The sequence below is a fragment of the Apus apus genome, chromosome 13 (assembly GCF_020740795.1).
Source record: "Apus apus isolate bApuApu2 chromosome 13, bApuApu2.pri.cur, whole genome shotgun sequence".
Classification (NCBI taxonomy): domain Eukaryota; kingdom Metazoa; phylum Chordata; class Aves; order Apodiformes; family Apodidae; genus Apus; species Apus apus.
In genome coordinates, this window is record NC_067294.1 from 2,790,773 (window position 1) to 2,818,211 (window position 27,439).

Sequence of the window (27,439 nt, forward strand, 5' to 3'; positions counted from 1 at the left end):
AAATGTTAAGAAGTACATTTGTTTCCTTCCTTAATTTGCTTGGTTGGGAAAAAAAAATCATATTGATTTTTTTGTTTGTTCATGTTGGAGTATAAAAACAGGATGTGGATTGGTTGAATATGGGTGAGAGTGAATATATCTGTGTATGCAACCAGTTAGACTTGGAGAGCATCATACCCCAGTATGGTATGATGGTAAGGAGGTGTGAAATCCTGGATCCAGAAACAACAGTAGCAATACTGCCTTTATTAGACAGGAATAATGGGATCATTCCTTATCTTTCAAGAGCAAACACCTATTTCTTCAAAATAAGTTACTTCCTTGTGACTCTTTTCACCTTGGAAGCCATCTGACTATGTTTAAGTCTCAACCACACCACCAGCAATTGCATTCTTGTCTGGAGAAACCTTCACCCCAGCTTTGGCTCCGAGTTTGCTTGGGTTTCCACAAGGTGCTCCTGATCTGCAAATAGGGAGGGACAGTGAGGAGCAGCACTGCTGGTGTCCCTTGGCTGGGGAGGATCTCTGGAAGGTGACACTCTGGATCACGTCTGGGCTTTGCGTGGGGTGATGGGGCAGATGCCAGCTGGGGAGGGAGCAGATCTATGTGTTCCAGACCTCTCTGTCCAAGGCAGCTGTGCAGTCAGGAGCAATCCTGAGGCTTTGCAGAAGCTCCTGTGTACGTACACCTCTGTGAGATGTCTGGAGGTGGAGGGATGATGATGAAGGTGGAGTGATGCAGCCTCAGCCTCTGGCACCCACTGAAACACGGAGCTGCCCCTGCTCTCCTCTTGCAGACCAACCCGCAGGTCTGCGGGCAGATGCTGGGAAATACAGCCCACACAGGCCCTGCAGCTGCTCCCTGCTTTAGACTTGGATGACACATGAGGATGGGCATCTCCAGCAGCCCTAGATTCCCAGACTCCTCACCCTTCTATCTCAGCCATGACAGTGCATTTGCATAAGAAGCAACTGAGTGAGTAATAATCTGCCTTTGCAGACATCAAATGCTGCAAGTATTTTGTGGTAAACCTGTTGCTGCTCTGGTTAGGGAGGATGCACTTTACTCCCAAAGCAAAGGATGAAAGCTTTTGTGGCAACGGCTGGGCTTTGACAGCCACCCAGCCCAATCATCTGCACAAACAACTGTTTTATTATCAGAATAACTGATCTCCCAAAGCTCTTAACACCACGGCCTGCACCAAGGGAGCCAGTGTGCTGCAGCCCTGTGCTCGTGCTGCTGAGGAGCGCAGTCTTGCTCCAGCCATATCTTGCTGTTAATTGCAGTAAAAGCATGGATTTAAGGGATTCACCTGTCCAGGCTGCTCGTTCAAGTGAGAATGACCATCATTAGATGCCCAGGCTGTGTGTCTACGTGGCCTGAAGTGGCTGTTTGCCCAGTTCCTCAGGTACAGGTGTGCAGTGACGCAGAGCTGGGGCTGCTGTCACAGAACTGAGTCTCAGAATAAACTCTCTCTGCACCTTATGTGTCTGTAGATAAAATCACCACGTCAGAGCCAGGTGGTGGATACAGCTGAGGGACAGACCATGAACCTGGGTGCTGGGTTAGTCCTGACCTTGGCCTCTTATCTCACTAGAGCAAAATTTTATGTGCCTCTATTTACTTACATGGAGATAAGGATACTGGTCCCTGGATTAAAAGTGTTAATAAGGAGCCACGTTATGATTATCGTTATTATTTTACAGGCCAAACAGTGTGCAGAAGCTGGCAGCACTGCTGCTGAGCTTCCTCAAGAAGGGTGTGCATTTGCAAAAGGGAAGAAGAAACCATGCAGGAGAACTTTCTCATATATGAGCTGAGGAAACAGGTTATCTGCAAAACAGCTGACAGTTTTTATTTACTGTGAAAATCTGAATCTTGCTCTCAATTTCCCATCAAGATAAAATGCAGGCATTTGGTTAAAATGGTAGCTTAATGCTCCAGAGGTTTAATTACTGCCACTCTATAATCAGAATCAACACGGAGTGCAGTTTGCAGCTCCCGACTTCAACAAGAAATGCAGCTCCCCACAAAGCAGTCAATAAAAGGAAGATCTATTGCATGTGCTCAGATTTTGTGGTCCTTCCCATTGCTGAATTTGCAAATCCACTCTTGCTAACAGTTTGCTTTCAACCCTGAGGTTCTCCCTTAGCTATTGTCAAACTCCATAGCTCCTTGTTTCTACATTTTAACTTTCTCTGTGTGTAGTATCTATAGACATGGTATTGAATTAAGGGAGTTCACAGTACTGGAAACTGAAGTGTTTCCTCTATCAACAGAAAGCAGCCATCTGAACTAGCAGGCATTACTGAAACCTTGTAAGGGCCTTGGTTGGGAAAAGTGTCAAGAAGGCAGCTATGTTTTCTGGGCTGTGGCTGGTGTGGTCTCTGGCATGGGCCTCTGCTCTGTGGGATGAATGATCAATGCTTCTCCATTGCAGTGCCTGCTGCTTTTCTTCTTTAAAGACTTCAGGACTTGCAGATTAGATGGAGGGCCAGCCTGGGTCTCACTTGGTGCTGTTTTCCCTCTGCAAGTTGAGATTTCTTTTTGCCAGTGCATGTTCTGGACGAGGTCATCTGCCTGTGCCAGCTGTTGTCAGTCCCTGTGAAAATTGCCTGTGCTCTCTGCTTTGCCCATGTATTTACAAGTCAGGTTTTTAGGGAGTGAAGCCTTTACCCCTATGGCTGCCACACTCCAGCCTGACACTGAGGCAGCTGGATCCAAGCACACTTTGCCAGCACAGGTACAGCTGTCACTGCAGCTCCTGTCCTCTGCCTTCTGCCTGGCTTTACATCATGGAATGCTCCTGAGCAGGAGCCATTTCTGGAGGAGCTGCAGCAGCAACCACAGAAGTTGCTCTAAAAAAACCCCTTTGCTACAGTTTCTGCTCTCTCTAAGCAAGGGTTAATTTTTCTCATCACCAGCCCTCTGTAAAAAGCAGCACATTTTGTATCCTGCCCTTACTGACTTGTGGAAATGAGAGATACCCTATGAACAAGCCTTGTCCAAACACAGCACTGGCCTGGTTAGTGCCAGCACTTTCCATCCAGCACTAGTATTTGTTTTTCCATGTTCTTAATCTTATAAATTGAATCGAGTCTGATAAAAGTGACTTCCTGAATCTTGCATAACAGTTTGTGTCTGTCAGGATGGAAGACAAACAAACCTGACCTTGAACTCAGAAAGTTTCTTCTGAGCAGGTAGGAGCTTCCAAAAGTCTGCATTGATCTGGGAAATGTTGGAGGGGGCTCCTGGGCTCCTGGCTGCCCTGGGACAGCAATGAGGCTTGCCTGGCAGTCACCATTTCCCAGAAAAAAAAAAAAAAAAAAAAAAGCTTTGGAAAATGCTTTGGATCCTCCTCTGGGGATTGGAGAATCCCCCAGAAAGAGCTGCAGCAGGAAGACAGCAGCATGTTCTTGCTCCAAAAAGCAGGCAGAGGAGAAATCCTGTCCATATCTGGCATAGTTTAGCCTCCAGGGATTAATTAAAGGCTTTTTCAGTTTTTCTTTCAAACCTCACAACATTCATCTCCGCTTCACTGAATAGGGAAAAGGGAGAGGCATTTTCTCTGGTAAATCACCAGCCTGTTTCAATTTTCAGTTTTACATTGCAGTAATATTTTTTCCTAAGGGAATAATACCACAGGAAGGGCAAACTTTGGCTTCTCACCATTGGAGCATTACGTCATTAATAGGAGCTGGAAATCTGAGTGGTGAGCAAAACATAGTGCCTAAATTTAGCAATCCCCTCCTTCTCCTTGGTGCTTCCTGTGGGTAAGGCAGGTGAAGGTGTTGGCAGAACAGATGGGGGACCAGAGGACCGGGAGCCTATGCCTGGGGATGCTCCAGGAGCAGGGAGATGTCCTGCATCTCTAAGCTCCTGAAATTGCCCAAACTGGAGTCCTTGGGCAGCAAAATCCTTTCTTCGACAACTGAGGCTTGTGGTGATGGATGCAATGAGGGGGAAGGAGCCATCCAGCTCTTGGGGCTCCACATGAAACACGTGGAATCTTTCATGCAGGTTTCCCAGTGCCAGAAACACATGGGACTTGGGAGACTCTGGGTTTTAGGAAGCATCTTGAAGAGGCACCACACCTCCTGGCTCAGCCTGCCCCAAATGTGTGTGTGGTGCCCCATCCTGTGGCCCTGCAGCCCCTCTGTCTGTGCTCTGGCTGCAGCTTTTGTTTCCTGACCCCGTTCCCTATTCCAGTTTGGATTTCAGCTGCTTAGGTTTGATTATATTAAACCCCCTATATCTGATTATCAGCAGCCCAGCCAGGCCAGATATGAAGCTTCCTGGGGGATCCCCAGCAGTGTTGCAGGAGGGTAATTTACCTTATTTCTGCTCCTGGAGAGCAGTGGGAGGGGACAGGGGGGGCTGGTTATGGGGACAGTACAAGACAGGGGGCAGGCAGCTCCCCTGCACCCCCTGTGCTGCAGCTTCATAATTCAGAGAAACTTTGCTGTCTGATGGATGATGACCTTGTTGCCACTGGTGTGCTGGCAGCTGCCCACCACCCTAGGAGGTCTCAGTGATGGCCACCACGGCACAGGGGGATGCTTCTGGAAGCAGAGCTGAGCGTGGCTGTGGTGCTGAGCAGCCACGCGCTGGCACGGCAGGGTGAGCAGATGGGGACCGAGCAGCCCTGTGCAACCTTCCCGGAGCTGCCTTGCTCTTGCTTTTCGGTTCTCCATTGTTATCCTAAAGCTGGCTGCCTCCTCCTCCCCCCAGAAGGATGAAGAAGCCTCCAGCTGGCCTAGGAGGCTTATCAGCTCTGTCTGGCTGGGTGTTAACACTCTATTTGCATAAGTACCTGTCCCGTCATATGCCACTTGCCTTTGTGACTCACTGGATTTGTTTATTTCCCTCCAGCAGCCAGGCCTGTGGCATGTTGCTCCCCCGAGGTATGCCAGGGCAGATGCCACCACCTCGGGCAGCACAATGCTCCCTGGGGTGCACACCCTCCCTGGCTCACCTGCTCCTTCTGCCCAGTGGGACCAGCTTGGAAATTAAATGTGTAGCTCACTGGGTCCCGTTTTCTCCTGGTTGTCAAGATAAAATTAAAGGGAAATTCCCTGTTTCACACCTCGACAGCTGGTCCTGGCTGGGCAGAGCAAGGATTCCCCTGGGACTGGCAGGGATCGGATGAATCTGAGTGGATGGCTGTGTGGTGGGCAATGTGCTGTCTCCTCTTTGCTGTTGGGTGAGATCCTTAAAGCCCTCTCTGAGCTCAGATCTCTGTTCCTAAAGCAGAGGCAGCATAGCCTGCCAGACCAACTCTTCTGGATTTACCATGCTCTAGCTCTGCTCCAAGTGTTGGTCGTGACCGTGGAGTCACCTCCTCAGGTAGGAGCTCAGCGGTCTTGTTTCTGCTCATTAGCTCTGAAAGGTTTTTCCATCCATAATAAGAAAGTCATTAATGTTAAAACTTCCGCTGCCAGGTAGGATTGATTTGAAGATTATAACCACTATAAAGGGGTATGCGTTGCATATACAATGTGTTAAGGTCCTGGCATGCAAGAATTGTTGCTTCAGTGGTTGTCTGTCATCCGTGGAGCTCGCCAGAAAACTGCTCGGGTGGATGTGGGGCTGCTCAGCAGCCTGGCAGTGCCAGTTCAGAGCAGCAAAGGTAAATGCCAATAAATAGCTGGTACATCCTCTGCAGGGGGCTGCAATGCCATCCCAGGAGACAAGGGGCTTAATGATTTGACAAGCCCTCACCCTCTCTCATGGCTGTGATATTTTCTAAATGTGGTGCACAACCTTGAGGCCTTGTGCTTGCAGGGCAGAGCTCAGTGTGGGATCTCCTCTGCAAGGAGATCCCAGTGCTGAAGTATTTTCTTCTGAATGTGGCCGAGAAACATGACCTGCTGGTGAGTTCTACTCCCAATCCATGGCTGATGAGCCAGTGAATCAGCTGTCAATCCATCCACTCATCCAGCCAGCCTCTTCTTGTGTGTAAAGGTAGACACATATTTAGACACATATTTCTGGCATTCATCCTATCATTCATCATATAAAGTACTTCTGACAACAGATCAGTTGAGCCGAGCCAGGCGTGCATTGCTTCTCTGGCCAGGAGAGTGGATGAAGGAAGTTGGGTGAGAAGAATGAGGGACTTGGCACATCCAGTCTCAGCTGTGACTGCATTGCCCAGGGTGTGTGATGTTACGGGGCAGACAGAAAGAAGCGTGAGAGATGAGTGAGCAGGGAAAGGCAGATAACCAGCAATTTGGCATCAATATGATTGTTGAAGGGGATCAGTGAGCTGGATGGTCCAAAGGAAAATGCAGTGGGTAGTAGAGGGAGGAAGAAGCAGTCAATACACCACATGAGCCACCCAAGAAGAGGCTCAAAGAGGAGCAGAACCACTCAAGGGTGATGACATGAAGCCAGAGAGGGCTGCAGGAATCTTCTGCCTTTCTTTGGAACAGTGCTCAAGCTTTCAGCCAGGGCCACTCTTGGAGGCATTTGAGGGTGGTGTTCAAGTGTTCCAGGCCAGGCTGGATGGAGCTTGGAGCAACCTAGTCTAGTTGAAGGTGTCCCTGCTCACAGCAGAGGGGTTGGAACTAGGTAAGTTTTCAAGGTCCCTTCCAAAACAAACCATTCAATGGAATTTCAGAGTAGCAGAAGGTGGAGATCTTGGATCCAAAATTTTATTTACCCTCCTTCTCTCACAGCCTTTTGTACCTTACATTAATAAATAGCACCGCACAGGCACAACTTGATCCAGAGCTGAAGAGATCATCAGGAACTGCCAGGTGCTCCATCCTCTGAAGATCAGAGCATGTGTTTATGTGACTAAAAGTGGCTTTGGGAGCCAGTTTGCAGGCCCCCTTTTTAAAAGACCTGATGAATTTTCCTGAAATAAATCCTGTGTGAAGTAGCTCAAGACATCCCTCAGTTTCCATCTTTATCTCTTTTTCTCAAATGCATTAGCAGCTGATTTGTCCTTCTGGCTACTCTTTGGTGGCTCTGAACCATCATCCCCCGTCCCACATGCCTCCTTCTCTCCTCGCTGCATCCAGGCTAGGTTTGCTGCTTTGGGAATATTGCTCAGGTGATGGAGTGTCCATGTCAGCCCCACTGTGGTTAAGACCAACCCCATAAGCAAACCCTCATCATTTTATTTATGACTTTTGGTTGAGATAATGGTTTTCCACTTTGAAAAGAAAGCTCTCTACTTCAACATTTATTTTCTATAAATGTCTCGGCATTTATATTGCAACAGAAGACTATTCCGTGACATTATCTGATAAATATCATGTTATACAGCTGCAATTTACAATGCATGTATTTTTAACAGTGCTTCTAAGCTAAATTAAATGCTTCTAAAATATGGTACTTGTGGAAAACAAATGCCTGTTCTGGCAATTTTGTTTTTCAGGGTACACTTTTTTTTAAAACCAGATACCATCTTTATCCTGTCAGGCAGTAAATTATGCACTTGCACTTTCATAAACTCCCCCCTTGGGAACTTAGTCAATGAAATGGAAATGTCTTTTTCACACCCTCCAACTCCAGAGGAATACAGGGAAATAGCCAACTTGCTTATAAACTGAAAGTCTAGAGGGAATCCATATAAAATCCATATAAAATGTGGATTAATGCAGCCTCGATGCTTGTATTGTTTAGCATATGTACCGTTCACTCAAATGGTGCACTGAATTGTGACTCAGATCTTTAATGTCTCTTGTTTGTTTGTTTGTTTGTTGGTTTTGTTTTTTTTTTAATGGGAGAGGAATTGCATGTTCCGTGGTAGGATCTGCAGGTAGGCAGACACTTGCTGGCACCTGGCTGGTGACCTCCCTGCCAAGCCAGCGAGGAGGAAAGCTCTGTTGGCTTCCTCAGGGCAGTAAAACACCATTGCTTTTACACCTCAGAGGAGCCTTCCCTGGGTGGGAATGGGCAGGACAAGGTTGTGCAATGGCAGATCATTCCTTTGGGGTAGCCCTTCACAAGGGAGAGAAGTACTGAGGCAGCTGAACTAAAGGATTCCTGTATGTCCCTTCCTACTGAACTATTCTGAATCTTCTAAACCTACTACTCTTTTCATGGTCCATTACCCAGGACTACAGACTTTGCCCACAGCAGTGAAACATCTTCACACTGAAACTCCAAGCAGTTTGAGAAGTCATGTTATCCCATCACCTTATCCAACATGGCAACTCTGAAATGCCAACAAGAAGGGAGCAGCGGGATGACAGTGGGAAAGTGTCTTGCAGGAGAGTCTGCTGTGATGCCCAGGGATCCATCTGAAGCAGGAAGAGCTTCAGGAGGTCTCCTCTGGCAGGAGCAGCACTGAAGCTGTTCAACTGACCCCTGATGGTCCTTATTTTCCTAAATCCACCTTGAGGGCCCATTGTAAGCACCAGTTCTTCCAATCTGGTGACTGACTGAAGCGTGTGCTCCATGAGGTGTGCTTTGTAACGGAAACGAACTTACAGAAAACAGAGAAGCCAACAACCGAAAAAGGAATCTTGAAATTTGGCAGAAAAAAATCAGTGCGCAAAACCCACAGGAACGTGAGCATCTTTGCACAAAACCACTTAGGATGCATTCCTTAAAGGTAATCCCTTCAGACAGAAAGAGGCTGCCATTTCTTTGAAAGAAATTAAAGCAGCTGTTGCTAGAATGTAGGAAATTTTTCAGCTAGCCATCAAGGGATGGACATTTGTAGTGCTGTATCTTGTTTGTTTGTTTACAGTTTATTTTTATACCAAATTTCTAGCTACTGAAGGTAATGGAGACTGCTTCAGAGAGGAAAAGAATTATGCAGAATGAATGAGAAAGAAAAGGGATTAGTTTATATAATGACCATGGCAGCCATCTCTCCCTTGATCTTTCTCTAGTAGTTCACTCTTGAAGATGGGAGTGATTATTACTGTAATTTAGAACGGAGCTTGTTCTTTTTCCTTCCACTGCATCTGCTTACTGCTCTCTAAATTAACACGTATTTTAATAAAACCTAAACATCCTGATGATAGCTGGGATATTCAATGATCCCTAGCTGGGATATAGATGCATCAAGATTTTCATTTTCTTTGTGTTCTCCTCCTGGAACAGCGGTGTAGTGCTCTGGTCCTTGATAGAAATTAGAAGTAGCCATCAGGCCATTTTGACAACTTCTGGCTACAAGAAGCCTCAGAAGAGGGTAGCTAAGGCAGTAAATTAGCAGCTGGGTGTCTTCTGCACAGTTTTCAAGTTGCGTGGTGCTTCTGAGGATCTCCACAAGCTCTCTGTCCTCAGAGCATCTCTGTGCCCTGTGGTGGTCCTCCAGCATCAGGAGCAGGCTGAGGGAGCTGACTGAGTCTTCCTCATGGTTTCTCACTTGCTAACATTATTAAATAGATTGTTTCTAGGGGTCTTAAAAAATACATTGGAATTTTCATTATATTTGGGGACCACTCACACTCCTTTGGACCTTTCCTATCCATGTGTCTGGTGCCAACATACTACACTAATTGAACTGGATGCCAACAAGGCAACTGGGTTTTCCTCCTCCTCCTGTGAGCTCTGTCTGCACTGAGATTGTCACTGCTCTCAAGTCAAGAAGTTTTATTAAACTGACGTGTTGGGAGATGAACTATTTTACTCGCTTGTTCTGCTGAAGCTGCGTTAACAGTTTTGTACTCCTAGCTCTAGAGTGAGCCAATTCATCCCTAAAATCAACATATTTACACCTGGTCATGCCAGCACCCATGGAGCTGGGGTCAGCCCTGAGACACGGCAGTCGAAGCAACAGCTCTGTGCACTTGAGGAGACTCCTGTCTCATGATGGGATAGAGCTCTGCAGAACTCACACACAGCTCATAAAGACTCCATCCTTCACTGAAAACCATCTGTTAATTCTACTTACATGCCCATCATCAAAAGGTTGCCTGTATTTTTCTTTTAGGTTTGCAAAAATAACCACTGGTGAATGGAGATGAAAGGCAAATGTTGCTGGTTTCTTCCCTGGAGATCGTATTTCATACTTGTTGCATAACTGCTTATTTTAGCATCCATCAGCCAAGCCCTCCTTGGGCAGACAATTCCCTCCTTCTAGAGAATTTGTGCAGTATTATTTCTTTAAAAATGCTTTTTTGTTTTTATTATTAGATTTATTTCTTCCCTTTGCAACTGCCAGCTGACAACACCCTGTCAGAGCTCTTCCTAAGTGTTACATAAATGTCATACTATGTAAACGAAGTGTCATATATATCATATATGTGAACTTTCTGCAGAGCCATCAGTCAGGTGTCATCTCTGTGTATTTCATATGTCTGAGTGACATCTATGCACCTGTACACAAGTTTTCTTTTAGTGTGCGTGTGTGGTAGCCAAAGATCTGTTAGGCATGTGATCAGTGCTGCCCAGGAAAGTCTTCAAGAATGCAGAAATGTCTGAATATTTCTTGTCAGTGCAACTTTGTTGAAGCAGAACAAGATGTTAATTGCATGCTCAAATGCTGCTTTTCTTCTGCGTGGCCAGTGTGTGCAGGGCATGAGCTGGGCAGCGAGGGGCTCAGCAATGCTGGCTCGTTCCCCTCATTCAGCACATGATCCTAGGCCTTAGCTCAGCACATTATTCACATGTCTGACTACTTTTGGATTTTCCCAGCAATAGAAAATGCAGCTGTGATATTCCTGTGTGCAGTTTTCAAAGCAGAATGAGGGGCTCTTCTTCTGGATAGCAAAAAAGCATCGAGGTTGCATCTAGGGACACTTTGGACCTGCTGTGCACAACCCATCTGGACCAAGGAACTCATCTGAGCACCTGGATTTCAACATGCGGTGACCTCCTGTAGAGGTTTTGTCCAGAAATGCTGGAGAAATGGCCAGGAGGGCTGTAGAGCTGCACAAGACCAGAGCAGGGACGTTGGCAGGTTCCTCTGAAGACAGAATCATTTATTTCCTTGTGGCTTTTTCTACGGTACTTTCCACTACGCTGCATCAGTGCTCCAGCACCTTCATTAATCCTCCCCAAACACTCGTTATGAAGATGGGTCAGGGTGACACATGGATGGATTAAGGTCAGTTTTGACTAATTCAGGGTACTCCATCTGAGAAGCGTAATTTCTGCTTTTTCAGAGCATTTAACATGATACAGCACTTCATACGTGCAAGCACAGCACCCGCTGCTTCCAGCTGTACGAAGATGGATGTCAGCAATTCAGGCTAAAGGTTTCCAGCTACAATACAACCCTCATCACCCAAAAGTTTGGTTTAATGACTTTGTTAATGTTCCAAAGCCTGTGGTGGGGGCAAGAAGAGGATCCTCTCTGGGAGAGTTTGATCCTGTCGCCACAGTTGGACCATCTCAGCATCTTCCAGCCCCCCGCATCGTTCTGTGGGCAGTTCCCAGTTCTGCAGATAAGATGAGGATCTGGCCAAAATTTTCTTTCCTTTTTGACTTATGGAGCAGGTCCATGGCATGCAGGTGTCATATGGAAAACATATTGTGACACTATAATTAAGAACAGCGTTAGAACATGCGTGCGCAAGAAAGTCTCTATGAATCGGTACAGAATACCTCACCTTGGACATTTCTGACATTCGGACCAGGTAACACAGTGACCTTCAGGAGATCTTTTCATGCAGCCTGAGCACAGAGGTGAGGTGGTATCCATAGGGGAAGTCCTGGCAGCAAGTAGTGCCAGAGCAGCGGGACCAGTGCCTGCTGAGCTGCCTGGGGCTGTTTGGGACTATCAGGGGCTGTGCCCGTGCACCCCACTGCTCTTGTGCTACTAAAAAGGGCTTTTTTAACTAGGGGCTAAAGTTTCCCATTCCCTGGGGGGTTGCAGAGCAGGCTCAGAGCCCTGGGGCAGCAGGTACCCTAAGAGCAGCATCTTGAGGGACTTCAGCAGCTAGGATCAGGCATCTTTTTGCTGTGTGTTGTGAGCTGCTCTTCTTCAAAACCCTTTAACATGACTAATTTGGGTGGGTTTATCGAAAAGACCGTAAGAGGCGGCCTTGTGCCAAATTTCAAGACCCTATTTCCAGAGTTACAGTCCAAAAAACCACAGCAAGCCCAAGAGTGGCCAAAGCAATGCTCCTCTCCTCCTCTGCTTTCATCCTTGGAAGAGCCAAAGGACTTGGATCATTTGGAAAACATCCAGCACAGGCTGCCAAGGCAGAAACTTGCAGCCTAATTCATTGAAGTTTGGCAAAGAGTAAGGAGCCAGACATCATTCTACCTAAGTTGTGGTGATTCTTGCTGTGGTCCCAATGGCTTTTAACAACCTGTAGCTCCGATTTAGAGCTGGCCAGCTTAACGAATTGAAGAGATGGCAGATTGTGATGGGAAGACTCTTTAACCTGAATTTCAGTCTTCTGCTGCGACGGTTTCAAACAGCACGAGGCAACTTCTGCAATTTGTTTTACTGTGGGGCCTCCAAGAGTTGGGAAAGAGGCACGTTGTATGGACCGCTCCATCCAATTAGTATTATTATTATTAATTCAAGAACGTGTTTTTATCTCGGCAGCTGCACTGTTGCTGTTCTTAATCCTGGGCAAGCAGCTGGCCAAAGGCAGCCCGGAGCCACACGGAACCCAAAGCACCCCCTGGGGGGGTGGGGTGTCACCCCGGGGGCAGGTGGGCGCTTCTCCTCTCCGCGGAAACTCTGCCAAGTTTGGGGGGACCCCCCCGCCGGGGGTGGGGGGGCTTTGCTGCTGCAGCCGCATCCCCAGCCCAGCCGCTCCTCGCCCCTCCGCGGGCGCTGCGCGCTGCCAGCCCTGCCCGCGGAGCAGCGCGGAGCCACCGCGGCCCTTCCCCGCCAATTCCCGCGCCCGCGGAAGTTTGCTCCGCGCAGGGGGAGAGAAGGGGGGAGGTGGGGGACGCGGAGGGGGAACCGCTCCGCAACCGCGGCCGCCGCCCGCTCCGCGATGGGCAAGAACCGTCTTTTTTTTTGACGCAGGAGAAATGGCAAATTTTAAGTACGTCATTAATATGGCGCCAAAAGGGTTTTTTTTAAGTATAAGCTTTTTTTTTTTTTTTTTTTTTTTTTCTTTAAAGGTTGCAGCAGCGGCCCCGTGTACGCCTGTGCATAGCGAGGGGGAGCGGGGGGGCGGGGAGGGGGGGTAGAGCAGGGAAAAGAGTGTGTGCGTGAGTGAGTGTGAGTGTGTGTGTGTGCGTGTGCGTGTGCAGGGCCGGCGGGACGCCTGCGGGCTCCGGGCTGGGGCTCCGGGCTCCGGGCAGCGCTATGGGGGGGGCCCGGCGGCCGGCGGGGGGGTGAGGAGCGGAGCGGGGCGGGCGGCGGCGGCGCGGCCCGGGATGGGACCGGCGCTGCCCGCACCTGGCCCTGGGGAAGGGAAAAAACGCAAGTGGGAAAGAAATTGAAGAAATTTGGGGCGGCGGTGGACGGGGGGGTTTGGGGGGGGGGTGGGTTGGGGGGGTGGGGGGGGGTGGAAGCGCAGCCACCATTATCCGTCCCCGCTCCGAAAGTCGCTTCCCCGCCTCCCTGCCGGAGCCGGAGCCCGAGCGGGGCGAGGAGAGCCTGAGGAAGTGCGGGGTGAAAAAAGAAAGAGAAACAGGCGGGCAGGGCTCGCCCGGCCGCCGCGGAGCGGCCATCTCGGCTGGGAGCGGGGCCGCATCCATGGAGTTCCCGGGCGGGCGCTCCTGAGGAAGGGCCCGGCCGGCGCGGCCCCGGCAATGACACCGGATTGAGGCGGCGAGGGGGCTCTCCCGGCCGGGGACTGCGGGAGCATCCCCCGCCCCCCGCCCCCTCCCCGCCCGTAACCCGAGAGACAGCCTCAACTCTTGGAGGACACTCTCCTGGCAAAGGTAAAGGCTCGGCGGGGCTGGCGTCGGGAATGGGCTTATTTTGCAGCGGATGGTTATTTTGCAGCTCCCCCTGCTTTTTATTTATTTAATTAATTATTTTTTATTTAATTATTTTTTTTCCCTCCTCTCTTCCCCCCCCCCTCCCTTCCCCCCCCCCCCCCTCCCGGCTGCGAGGCGGGGGATGTGCAGCATTTCCAGGGGTGGATTGCGCATGTTGGTCACTCCTGTTTTAAAGTGTGCGGGGGAGGCAGCGGGGAACGTAAACAAGAACTTTTAAAAGGGTCGGCTCGCGCCTTTCGCCTTTTTTATTTCCCAAATTAATGACTGCGGCAGAGGCTGCCCCGCGCCCTGCCCGCCGGGGGGGGGGGAGGGGGCGCGCACGGCGGCTCCGCGGGGCGCTGCGCGGTCCCGCGGGGATGGGCGCGGGGCGGGGGTGGTGCTGCGGGGTTCCGCGCCCCGGCGGCGCTGCCGCGGGGCTGGGAGAGCGGCGGGCCCGCGGGCGCGGAGCGCTGCGCGGGGCCGGGATGGCGGTGCCCGGGGGCGTGGCGGCTGCCGGCTCCCGCCTGCCCTCCCCACCTCCCCGCCTCCCCGCCTCTCCCGGCCGCCGCGCCTCGGGGCTTTCCCCGCCGTTCACCACCCCCCCCCCCAAGTCGCATCACCCGAAAACATCCACCTCCCTTCCCCTCAGCCCCGGTGTGGCCCTACCGGGGATTCCGCGGGGCGGCCACACCGCCATCCCGAGCCGGCCACCTGCCCCCTTCCCCGGGCTCCTTTTCCCTCCGAGATAAGCCGCCCCCGCGGTCGGTTCTGCCCCTTCCCCCGCTTCGCTGGTAGGATGCGGGGCTTTGGGATGCGGGGCTGGGAGAGCCTCACCTGCCGCTTCCCCCGCTGCTCCGCTCCCGGGGGTGGAGGCAGCGAGCTGGAAGTTGCACTGCAAAGGCGGGGGGGAATGATGCTGAATTGTCAACCTCGGGTGCGATCATGGGAGAAAAATAATGCATCTGTCTCCATACCTGTACATCCTGAGCGCTTCTGGAGCGGGAAGGGAAGGGCGCTATTCACAGGGAAAATTCCCAGCTCCTTCTCCCAGCACCCACAGTGAAAATTGTTTACTTACCGGTGTGAGCTAGCGCTGGGACTTTTGCTAGAGGGGATTTTGCTTGGGGAAAAGAAAAATCAATGTTCTCAGCCTTTCTCCCAGGGGTGAGGAGCCCGGCTCTTCGGAATGGTGTTTGACCTTTAAGCATTTATTGGCTACTGAGGTTAAAATAAGCTTGAGATAGAAGTAAAAATAGCTTGCAGAAAGGTTAAATCAAAGGTTAAATTTGTTTTTTCTAGGAAAGTTGAGGCTGATATCCTAAAATGAAGGCTTGGGGCAAAGGATGGAAGGGTGCATGTTGGGTCTGTAGGCACGGAGATGCAATTAAAGTATTGGTGGCTGCTGATGGTTGGTGTTTGACGCCAAGTTCTGAAAGTTGGTGGGTAGGTGGTCCCCAAAGTCAGGTGTTTTAAATAAGGTCTGGTCTTTGCCTTTCCCTGGGTGTTTGGTACCGAGATCGGAGGGCTCAAAGCTGTTGATTTTCCTCTGAGTTGTGGATGCTCAGAGGACCTGCAGGATTGGGGCAGCCGGCTGTGTCCCCGTGTCCCTGCCGACTGCCTCCTGCCCCAAGGCAGGGGTGGCCCCCAGTGCCCGCTGTAACCTGGCTGATTACCTGCCTGGGCTTGCTGAAGCAAAAAAAAAACAAAAGAAGGGTAATTGAAAGGTAACAAGTCAGAAGAAGCAAGGGAAGTTATAAACGTGAGGAGTAGAGGGGGGGGGGGGAAAACACCCTTCTAGATGTAGAAAAAGGCAAAGCACAGGAAGTAAACGCGGGCTTGTTTTGTTTTAAATGTAAATGAGATGAAATCTGGCCCCAGGGAGCCAAGACAGCAAGCAGAATTGTTGTAGAGGAGAGGGCGAATGGCTTTTCTCTTCACCTGGGCAGCTGAGGTTTTGCAGAAGACTTTCTGGAGCTGGAGCAGGCGGAGACACAGGCGAGCCCCGGCTGGCAGGGACAGGCTCCCACTGCCCAGAAAATGAGTGTTGCTGGGTCCCAGCATCGTGGCTGTCCGGATTTACACTTTTTAGGGTTAGCAGGGAGGTTAAGAAAAGAGCAGCTTGGCTTCCCCAGGGATGTGAGGGCTGCACACCAAGATTTGCTGACGGTCCGTTGGCACAGACTGCCGCGCATCCTTTGGTGGTGGAGAAAAGTTTGTTCTCCTGTTATTGTGAAATTGGGGGTGTGCCTGCTCCAGAATTGCTCATGAGAAAAGGCAGCCTGACGAAGACAAGCCTCCTACGGGATAAAGCCTGGGACCTTCCAGCTCTCCACCCTTATTACTACACTTTCTAACAACCTGCTGCTGTTCCTAGACAGAGCGAAGGAATGGTTAAGGCAGAGGGGAAGGGTTGAGGAGCAGCCCATCCATTCCAGGTCACCCTCATGGCGATGGGACGGGGGGGACTGGGAGCTGGGGTCCATGGGAGCGGCGGGACCGCTCCCATGGACCCCAACTCCCAGCCCCCCGCGTCCCATCGCCTGTGTCCGGGCTGGCCGGAGCGATGTGGATACCACTGGGGGCACTCGTTTCTGTTTGTGTTCCTATTTCTGGGCTGGAAGAACAAACAGGGAAGTGGCTTTTTTTTTTTTTTTTTTTTTTTTTTTTCTGCAGTCTCATTGCAGCTCACAAACAGAGCAGAGAATTCAGCCGGTGTTTGCTCAACTGTCACAGCGTCAGAGGTGACGGCGCAGGGGGGACGTGTGGATGAGCTCTGGGGAAGAGGTGATGACCAAAAATTACCATTTTGTTGTGGTTTGATTGTTTTTTGTTTTTTTTTTTACTGCAACTTCTGCAGGTTTCTGTGCCTGTCCCTTGCCTGCACAGGCATTTATGAATTTCTCTACTTTGCTACAATCCAGAATGGTTCATTCTTGCCAACAGCCCCTGCACGTGGTGCTGTGATGCCACTAGGAGCTCCTAGTCCCACGTGGGCTTGGTGGGAAGCAGTCAGTGGATTCCCCAGAGCACAAGGATCCTGGAGGGCTTTGCAGAGGGCGAGGAGTTTGTTGGCTGAAAGGCTGGATGAGACGTTTTGGTTTAGTCTGCATGGGAGCGAGGGAGGATTGTCGGGAGCTCATGATCTGGGGACATGCATCTCTGGGTGTGCTGAAGAGTAGTGCTGCCTTCCCTTCTCCCAGGTTACACAGGCTGGGTTAAATTGCATTTCCAAAAAGCTCCTCTTCAACCCTCCCCTGCTGCGAGGCAGGAGCAGGCAGCCTGAGCCCATCATCCCAATTTTACTGCCAGTCCTGTGGCTAATTTCACCAAGGCCCTGGTGATTTACATTTGTTTAGGTTGATGAAGGGCCATCATCTTCCTTGGGTTAGCATTTATCTTCCTTTCTCAGCCTGAACAAAGGCAATCCCGAACATGTGTTAGTTTGCAATCAATTCTGTTTTTGGGTTTCCAGGCATTAGGGAAGGGCTATGCCTGTGGATTTGAGTTGCAGACACTTCAGGGGGATGTTCATTTGTTTATAAAAGAAACCCACATCTGTTTCTGCTTGAATTTTTTAAGCAAGCATACATAGAAACCTTTCCCTTGGTTTCTGGCTCTGTAAAAGCTACATTTCGGGCCAAGTTTGACCTAACAGTGACCTTTTCAAAGTATTACAAATTTTTTGGTATTTGTTTATGACTCTAATAATGATGCCATGCGGGGAATGGGTCAGTGAAAGGTGAAATTAGCTTCTAATGTAAACAAACGATTAATTTTGGAGCAGAGACCGTATTTTATGGAGACTTTATATTGCTTAGTAGTACAGCAACGGACTTGCTCCTGAGAGCTTGCTCCATGCCAGCCTTGGTGGGGTTCTGGGAGTGGGAGGGATGTGGGTGATGGGTCCCCCTGTGCTGGATGCTGGAGGGGTGTTGGGGCTTGCCCAGCCACCATCAGACTTTATAACACTGTGCTCCAGATGGGGAAATAGCCTAATTACCTTCTTCTACAGTAAATTCCTCCGTTAAGTACCATGGGGTTTACTACTGTTTGGCTGCTCAAGAAGAGTCACTCAGCAAACAGCATCTTCTTAGCACTGCCTGCAGTTTTTTGAAAAGATCTGGTTGAGCTCTGGTTTTGGCCCCAGATTTTCCTTCCTTCAGGCACATGGTGCCTTGTAGCCACAGTGTGCCATCCCCTGCCCAGGCAGTGGCTGCCTTTCAGTGCTGCTGTGTTCAGAGATATCTGGACTTGGCTCAAGCCAGAGTTTCATTCAGAGCAGTTTAATGCAACTTAGTTCAGAGGGTGCTGTCTTGGATCCTCTGGCAAAATGATTTTCTGAAGTAAGGTCTCCATTTTACCTGCAGTGGGAGCCTCTTCTGTATGTGGAGATAAATTCATACCGTTCTACAGTGAGTGTGTAAAAGTGTGTGGGCAGGTGTAGGGCAGGAGCAGGATGCAGGGGCCAAGTTCAGTTAAAGGGATGATGTGTGCATCTTCTTACATATAATAAAATCATAGAATGTCTTGAGTTGGAAGGGACCTATAAAGGTGATCTAGTCCAACCCCCCCTACAATAAACAGGGACATCTCACACTAGAACAGATTGCTCAGAGCCCCATCAAGTATGACCTTGAATGTCTCCAGGGACAGGGCCTCCATCCCATCCACCACCTCTCTAGGCAACCTGTTCCAGTGATCCACCACCCTCATATTAAATAACTTTTTCCTAATGTCCAACCTAAATCTACCCTTTTCTAGCTTGAAACCATTACCCCTTGTGCTATTGTTACATACCCTAGTCAACAGTTCCTCCCCAGCCTTCTTATATATGTATCAGAGCCAAAGGCAGTCCCAGTGTCCTGACACCTGTGCTGTGCATTAATCCTAAGCTTTTTTTCTCTCCCTCGGAAGGAGAGTGATGTGAATGTCTTGCTACAAAGGAAAAGATGGGAAGCACTGGAAATCTCACTGATAATCAGTACCATTCCTTTGCATCAGGTCTGGTGTTTCATTTCCCTATTGACTTTGGCTTATTTGGTCTCTGTGACTGGAAACTCCAGGATCAATCAAAGCAGAGCTCCAGCTTTGTGCTCCAGAAGCCTCTTTGCCACTTCTGACCAGTAGGAACCAGCTTAAAAGGTTCAGGTAGAATTTCCACTAAAAGTAAGTAAACTGCAGTTAGAGCTGTCTTCAATACAGTTTTCCCCAAGCAAAATCTAATGGCTACTTGGAACAGGGCTGGTTTAATAACATCTGTTTCCCCTTGAATCACTAGGGGAAAGTATTGATACTGCCATGTTCTCAAGGAACATTTTTAATCATGTTTTGACAGGGCAATGCCTTACCACAACACTGATGGTTAAAACGTGTATGATGTTTTGTAGTATTATCCCTTACAATGGTGTGATAAAATACAGGACGTATACATTAAAATACAAGCATTGCAAGGGTTTATATGTTTATATGGAGCTTTTCCTGTAGTTGGGGGGGGGAATGGCATGCTCTAGTCTGCTGTCCAGTCTGTGTGGTGTGTGTATCTGCTGTGAGTGAACCACACAAACCCAGTGTTTTACTGTCATTCCCACTTACCATTTGTGGAAGCAGTAGCATGTGCCTTGTTAACACCCTTGGATTCCTACAAAGTATCTCAGGAAGTACTGGGAAGATTTCCATGCAATTAATGTTGTGTCCTGTGTGCATTTTAGCTCACAGCCTGTGGGGTAGTTGTCCAGTCCATGGGTAGCCCTTTCTATCCAGAGCTCCCCAAGCCCTGTGTTTGGGGCCACCTTGATCAGCCACCAGCCACCTTGGTAACTGGCTTCTTCAAAAGTTAAAAGCTCTTTTTGCTTTATTATTTCTTTTTCCTAAGTTCAGGAGGACCGGCTGGATTCAGGCAGTTCTGTGACTTGTTCAAAGTCACAAAGCTCAGCAAATCAGCAGCTGAGCTTGACATGGCCCTTCTGTCTTCCTGATTGGTGTGGTGGTACCACTGACGTGGTTTTGACTCCGAGAGGGTGGAGAAGTCACAGCAGCTGTGCAGAAGCCTCTTGCTCATCCCCCGGGAGCTGTGATGCCAGAGCAGGCAGAACAGCTCTGGGTGATGGGAAGCCTCTGCTTCAGGCTTGACTGGTGCATGCTGGCTGTGGGACAGATACACCAGAAGTCTTAAATGAAATAGATACTGCCTGGGTGGGAAGATGAGTCACAGGGTAAAACCCCAGGCTGGTTGTACACAGTGGTCCTCTCTGCTCCCTGATGCTTGGACTTCCCCTGCAGACATACTGAGAGTGTGTGTAGTTTCCATTCTTCTCTCTGTGCACTTCCAGATTTACAGCCCAGACCGATAGTTCACAGTCTTTGGTCCTGTCCAGCAGTGCTGTGGTCCGTGGTGCGGCATCCTTCTCTGTGGTGGGGCATCCTCCAGTAGCGATTCTTTTGCAGAGGCAGAGCCGTTTGGTTGCTCATCCTGCATAGGCAAATCGCCACGCGGAGCTGAGCAATCCAGGTGTACTCACTGAACCTCCTAGGAGGCAGGGAAGCTGGTGGAGAAACACTGACACCCTTTTAAGTTTCCAGGAAAGCCCTGGAGGGATTGTTCTCTTCCTGTGTTTAAGCCCCTGGGTAATTGTTGTGAGGGTAAGTACTGGCTGGGATAACAGGGATAACACGGTGCACAGATATGCAGAGATAACAGTGATTTGGTGCTGAGGTGAGCTGCCTGGGCTTTAAGTGTAATGTTCAATCTTTTTCTTTTCGTTACAGATGGAAGAAAAACGACGCAAGTACTCGATCAGCAGTGATAACTCAGACACCACTGACAGTAAGACCTTTAATTCAAGGCTTTGAACGAGATAACTAAGCGATTCACCTCCAGCAGGGAAAACACTTGAATAATTACTTTACAAAGAGTGGAGGAGACTGCTTTTACTGGGAAGTCTCTGCAGGATGAATTGTACACTGGGCTGGGTTTGTCAGGAAGGCAGCAACAAGCTGGTATCAATTTAACTGGGGCTCCTCTTAACTGATGGAAGTGTCTCGTTCATGAGAGGAGTCTGGGTGAGGGAGAGCTGCTGATGGCAGAGCTGCTAAAGAAGCAAACACCTGTGGGAGACAAGTTGTCCTGTCCTGAGGGCTGCAGCCTGGGACTGATTTCCACTTGGCTGGGGAAGTTTTTACCCTTGTATAAGCTCAGCTCCCAGCCCAGGGCCCCTCCTGAAGTCCTTGCACACATGGCTCCATCATCATCTTTGCCATTTGCTGATGTGCAAGGTGTTGTTTCCTCCCATTCAGCCATCCAAGGAGAAAGTCAGTGTTAAATAAGCCTATTGATAATTAATTTGTTGCAGCCCCACCCAAACATTTTTATACAGTGGAATCCGGAGGGGTCCTGCTATATATTGACCCAACCATCATAGTTATTATAAAAATATACCAGTAATTATTGTATTCATTAGTCTGTTAGTAAGGTTTACTATTTATAAATAAGTTTATTAATTGGGAAGGACTTTTTACAAGGGCATGTAGTCAGAGCACAAGGGGTGCTGGGTTAAACCTGGAAGAGGGGAGATTTAGAATAGACATTAGAAGGAAATTCTTCACTATGAGGGTGGTGAGACACTGGAACAGGTTGCCCAGGGAAGCTGTGGCCACCCTGGAAGTGTTCAAGACCAGGTTGGATGAGGCTTGGAGCAACCTGGTCTAGTGCAAGGTGTCCCTGCCCATGGCAGTGGGGTTGGAAATAGATGATCTTTAAGGTCCCTTCCAACCCCAAGCAGTCTGGGATTCTATGATTATTTATTATTGCCAAATATATACAATTTTGCTGGTTTTGGAGATTTAAGTGATGGTGACACCTACGGATTAGAAATAAAGATTAATAACATAATGTTCCCAGGACTTTTCAAGCTTTAGCTGCCCTTGCCTTGTGATGGTACTGCTCCAGTCAGGATGTTTTACTGGAAGGGAAGTTGTTACTGGAGTCAGGGTAAATCCAGAGCCACCTTGTTCCCCTCTTGCAAGCTGAAGAGTGATATGGGAACAGGGATAAGGCTCAAGCCAGCAAAGCTTGCAAGCCCATGCTTGCTTTTTAACATCTACCTCATTTCATCCTCATTCTGGAAAGCACAGAAGCATGTGCCCAACAGTAAACGTGCAAATGTGCTGAATTTTGGCTATAAATAGAGCACTTCCCTCTCCCACTTATTCCAGGGTTTCACCCACTGCAGGCACACTGCGGTGCCTGAGTGTTCCCTGCCCTCCAGGCACTAGTTAATCCCCTGTCTGGGCTCTGGATTTTCCTACTAGTTGCTCTTGGTTTCTTACAAATGTCACAGTAATTTCATCTGGGCTGTGCTGGGAATTTGCTTTCCACACTTTACAGGATCTGGCTGCTGGATATCCAAGAACGAAAGTGTCTTTGCTGAAGACACTAAACTTCTGGGCCTTTTCCTAACAGGATGATGGGGAGATTACAGGGGGTTATGGAAAGGCTGATCTTGCTGGGTTTGGCTGCCGTTCCCACAGCTTTAGCCAAAAAAATTTTCAGCATGAGCTGGGTTTGCACCACTGCAGCCGGCAGGAACCTGCTGTTTGGTTGCTGGAGGGGACCCCCGTCCTGCTGGAGCCCTGGGGGGGTCTGGGGGCTGAGCTGTGCCTCTCAAAAGCATTTCAGGCTTTGTCACCACCGCTTGCTTCTTGTAAAATAAAACATCTCCATCTCAGAAAGGGGGTTGTTCTGGAAGCCGTGCTCCAAACTTCACTTCCCCTAATCCTCAGATGCTCAAGGGCTTACGGAGCCGGGCGGCGCGAGGCGGCTTCGCTGCCAGGCAGGGGTGAGGAGCCTTTAATCACAGTATTAAGGAACACGGCCTTATCTCTGATGGACTTGGATATTGGTGTTTCAGGTGATAGATCTAAGCTGTTGACAAATGCTGTCCTGCAGGCTAATTGTAAATGTAAAGTGCGGACCTTCTTTTGTATGGCTCCACCAGGAAAGGATGCTGGTGGTGTGTGATCTGTGTAGTTGTACGTTGTAGCTGGAGAGGAAGGGGCAAGGTGGAAAGCAGTGACTCCATCTCTGGGTGTAAGCTGTGGAGCTGCTGCTGCAAGGCTTTGAGCAGCTTGCTCAGGAAAGCAGTGTTTCCTGGTGGCTGCAGCACAGGGAATTCTGCCATGGGCTTTGCCTTCACAGTCCTGTTACTTGCTGAAATAATGAAACAAAAAGTGTTCATGTCAAGCCCACTTTAATGACATCAGGCCTAACACTGCAGGAGGACTACATTGCCTGTGCTGGCGGAGGGTGGGACATTTCCCATCACACTGGTACCTCACCCAGGACAGTCTTGGTCCCTGTGCAAGCTCAGCTTCCAGCCCAGAGCCCCTCCTGAAGTGTGCAAGGCTCCATTGTGTCTGGCATTTGCTTATGGGCACAGTGTTGTTTCCTCCTACTCAGCCATCCGAGGATGAGAATAACACCATGTCAAGGTGTTACCACCTCTTGGCTTTGACCCAAAGAGCTGGCTGAGGTGGTAGTAGCAGCAGTGGGGCTGGTGACAAAGATGGGGGCAAAATTTAATCACTTACTGTCTCTGTTTCCTTGTTGCAGGTCACACCACGTCTGCTTCTAGATGCTCCAAAATTCCAAATACCAAATCCACCTGGTCACGGCAGAAGGAGAAGAAGCCCTCTGAGGTATGTGAGCTTCTAGGCTTTTGCCAATGGGGGGTTTCATCCCTGGGATCATGCTTGCCCACATGTAGTGGCAACCAGAGGAGAGGGCATCCTCTGAGAGGCCCGAGCTCACACTGCAGAGCCACAGCTCCCACTGATGGTGCCAACCTCAACCTTATATTCAGCTCTGCTGGGAGGGAGCAGGTGGAGGTACCCAGTGGTCATCTTGAATGAAGGACTGGGGTTCCTTGTGCATACTTCATTGAGTGCTTGGGCCCCTAGGAGGGATTCCTGGTGGTGCAAGTAGGGAGAGGTTGAGTTTGGTGGCACTGGGAGGTCCTATGGTATGGGCACGGCTACATGCTGAGGTTCTTGGATGCCCACCCTGGTGCCCTTTCATAAATGGCACAGATCATAGCACTGATGCCAGGGGAGGATGGCAAGGTGGCATGGAGGCTCCTCCCCTTGGATAAGTGGGAAGTACAGAGGGCTGTGACATGAGGGACAGCACAGCTGAGGTTGAGATTGTTGTGTTGCTTTCTTCCTTGTCACGAGGCTCCAGGGTGTTCAGCCAAAGCTGCTGGTATCTGACCTTGCTGCAGGGTTTTCGCTCCTTGCTGGTCTGGGCAGCACTGCCCACCCCAGGGACATTGCCCAGGTTGCCCCTGCCAGCTCTGGGGTGCAGGGTCTGGGATGGGATCTGTATTCCCTGAGGACCATGCTGGAAGGGGTGATGCCGTGCCCTGTTTTCCCTCGCATGCCTTGGATCCATTTCCAGTCAACATGGAAACTATACCAGGCATGAGCTGCTGTTGTAGCAACTGCAGTGTTTAGTGGTGGTCAGCTTTGTCTCAGGAGCAGCCTGAGCAAAGCCAGAGGGACATTGTTCTCACATTCCCTTTCCTCTGGAACAGGATCGGGACTCAGAGCTAAGTTTAGAAGCAGGTGAAGCTGGCATGGCAGGCTGTGAATTCCTTGCCAAACCCCTGCCTTCTGCCTCTCCTGAGGCTGTGGCCTGGTGAGCACAAACCTCTCTGACGTCCTCCCTGTGAGTCAAGCTAAGTAGAGATTCTGAGGTTTTCCTGTGGTCACTGCCCAAGTCACAGCTGCACTCAGTTCTTATCACTGTGACATATTTATATGGATAGATCTTAACGTGTGGACAGGGACTTAAAAAGTCCGAGTTGTTTGTGCCTTGGTAAAGAGAGAGGCTGGAAAGCCATTATTACCAGCTGAAGTAATTGGAAACACTCCAGAGAGCAGAGAACCAGGGGTGCAGATGTCAGTGGCTGCTGGCAAAGCTGTTGGAAAGTTGCACATTAGGGTGGGAAGTGTCATGTCTTGATTATAGCTCTGTCTGGGGAAATGGGCAAGGGGATGATTCTGTGAGCTGAACCCCCATTGCAATAGCAAAGCATTTGAGCCATCTCCTCCCCCTGGGACAGTTATCCCTCCTCAGATATAACTGCCCATTCCTGGGCCTGATGTGTCCATAAAGGCGTCCGATTAGCCATGTACATGCCTTCAGGAGTCCCACAGAGATGCCTGGTGTTAGACCTGGTTAGATGTGCCAAGATGTGACTCATGTCACCAGCAGTGCCACATATGTCACCCTGCTGCTGCCCAGTAGAATCCTCCTCCAAAAGACCCTGCATCAGGACTTCTCTGTCTGCATCACTGGCACAGACACGCTTCTGTCTTTAATGTGAATCAGCTTTACCAATCAGCTTGGAGTTCACCTGCCTGATAATGAAGTTACTGGATATAAGTCTGAGCCGAGTCTCTGAGGGAAAATGCTTCTGCACTTCATGAAGGATGTTTGGACCCAGATGCAAGTTTTGCTGCTGTGCAACAGCTGGAGTTAAAGATGGATCTTAGTCCATGACATCCGAGGAGACGTCAGATGTGGGGCCGGCAGAGGACAGGCTCATCCCTCTGCTTCACACTGCGTTATGCCCAGAGAGTGGTTCTCAGGGAAATGGAGCTCTGGAACAAATAAGGTGGAGCAAAAGCTTAACAATGCCCAGCTTAGCAACAGTTGGGACAGAAAGTGAACCCCGGTGGCATATCTGAACTGAAACTCTGGGGGAATTTGGGGAAGCGGTGTGTAATTACTCATGTTGGAGTTTGGCCAGGATGCTCAAGCTGACAAACCATCTTGGTGGGAACCTGAGCAGATGGGACCAGTCCAGATGTCAGCTTTACTCCCTTAGCCTGCAGCTCCCCAGTGGCTGCTGGCAGCCAGGTTTGCTTGAACCCAGCTCCAGCTGAACTCAGGGACTGTTCCTGAGGTTGGACATTGGATTGACCCTGTGTGGCAGGTCCAAGACCTGTAGTGGTGCATGGTAATGGTTTGGAGGTCACTCCAAAAAGCACTGGTTTAAGGATTTCCTCTATGACGGCATCTTCCAAACTCTTCCATGAGTGACCCAACCATCTTCTCTTACTGTGAGCACCCATCAACCCATCTGGTCCGTGGTCTGGATCAAATGTAAGGCACATCCTGGAGGATTTCTCGCAGGAGCCCTTGAGGATTTTTTGGCACAGACTGGGATGGATGTCATGTCATCGTGTCCTGATGGAGTAAAAGGTGTAAAACTACACCACTGTCAAACCTATTTCACACTGAGTTACTTTTCTCTTTGCTATCCCATTGAGGATGGAAGCCATGGGAGGGTAACAGGGTGAGCACAAATAATCTTATCAGACTTTGGACTGCCCCCCCCTGCCCTGGGCAGCCTCCCCCAGGTGTTTTGAGGCTGGAGAAGCCTTTTCAGACAGTACCTCAGAATCCAGGTTTGCACATGGCTTGTAGCTTATCAAGAACTGAGCTGCTGTCTGGGTGCGGAGGGTCTGGGCAGATCCTGAGGGGTAGTGATGCTGGAGGACAGGCTGCGGGAGAGGGAGGTTGTGGGGGGTGAGTGGGGGGAACCACTGAGCTGTCCTGCCCCTCTCAAATTCGGGTCTTTGCTGCTCTCTGCATTCCCCGACAATTTGAGCAGGAGATAAAAAAAATCAGAAGCATTAGTGTTACGTAGTTATTAGCCGGGTCAGGGGGTGATGTTTATTATGAAAGACTCTGTGAGAAGGGATTAACTATACACATTAAAAACCACCCGATACAAGGCATCTGGAAAAACAAGCTTCTTAACATGGAAAAGTACTGAGCTGTTTGTAAACATCCACGATGGGGGACATTGCCAGGGAGGGCGATTATATTTATCTGTGCCTGTCACGGGGCTCTGCCCGGGCTCTTGCCTGATGTGTCCCAGGCACCAGGCCTCTGTCTCGGCTGTCTCACTTGCAGAGGGGACAGTTGTCCTCCCCTGCTGCACGCCTGGACAGCAGAGACCTCAGGGCAGAGCTCTGGTGTCATTCTAACAGTGCCACGAGCATGACTGCTGCCCTGCCCCTGCCTGCAGGCAGAGGATGGACACGGGCAGCTGCCAGCAGCTTGTTGTATCTGCAGTAATAGCAGTCTACCAATCTGGTCATTTTAATTAATCTTGTTAGAGCTCGTTTGTCACCAAGCCTGGCCTCAAGCCTGGTGGCCCGTAGAAGCCCTGCGAGGAGATGCGGGTGGTGCTCCCTGCCCCAGGAGCTGGAGGGAGGGGAGTGCTTGTTCAGCTCCTCCCTGCCTAGGATGCTGGATCTGCAGCAGGAACCTGTGCCTGAAGTAGGGGTTTCTGCTGCATTTAGCTGTGCATTCGTGCAATCCTGCCCCTGGCTATGGGGCTGCTGGAGATCAGAGTGCCAGCCTGCCTGGTTAGGCTGCAGCCAGCAAGGCCTTGCTCCTGTTCTGACAGGGAACAGTTGTCAGTGTCTAAGAAGGGAGCCTCGGAACAAGGCAAGTGTGTGATGATAGCTCCTGGCTCCATCCGTCAGCTCCCAGCCATCAGCGGCCTGGGGACTCCCTGGATGCTGCCTCTGAGTCACCGCCTTTCCCGCCGTGCTCCTCATTAGC

General features: G+C 49.9%; 1 protein-coding gene across 4 annotated transcripts in view; it reads left to right on the top strand.

Annotated features, from left to right (window-relative positions):
• Positions 1–27,439, top strand: part of JADE2 (jade family PHD finger 2) — a 113,724-nt gene that overhangs the window by 28,585 nt on the left and 57,700 nt on the right. For 2 of the 4 annotated variants that reach the window (XM_051631578.1, XM_051631581.1), the window contains exons 1-4: positions 12,988–13,764; positions 16,477–16,587; positions 20,569–20,626; positions 23,411–23,496. In XM_051631578.1, the coding sequence (XP_051487538.1) occupies positions 16,570–16,587; positions 20,569–20,626; positions 23,411–23,496 (162 nt within the window). In that variant the 5' untranslated portion in view covers positions 12,988–13,764; positions 16,477–16,569. Of the gene's footprint in view, positions 1–12,987; positions 13,765–16,476; positions 16,588–20,568; positions 20,627–23,410; positions 23,497–27,439 lie in introns of those variants that run through there. The other 2 variants (XM_051631579.1, XM_051631580.1) reach the window with 2 other exon arrangements.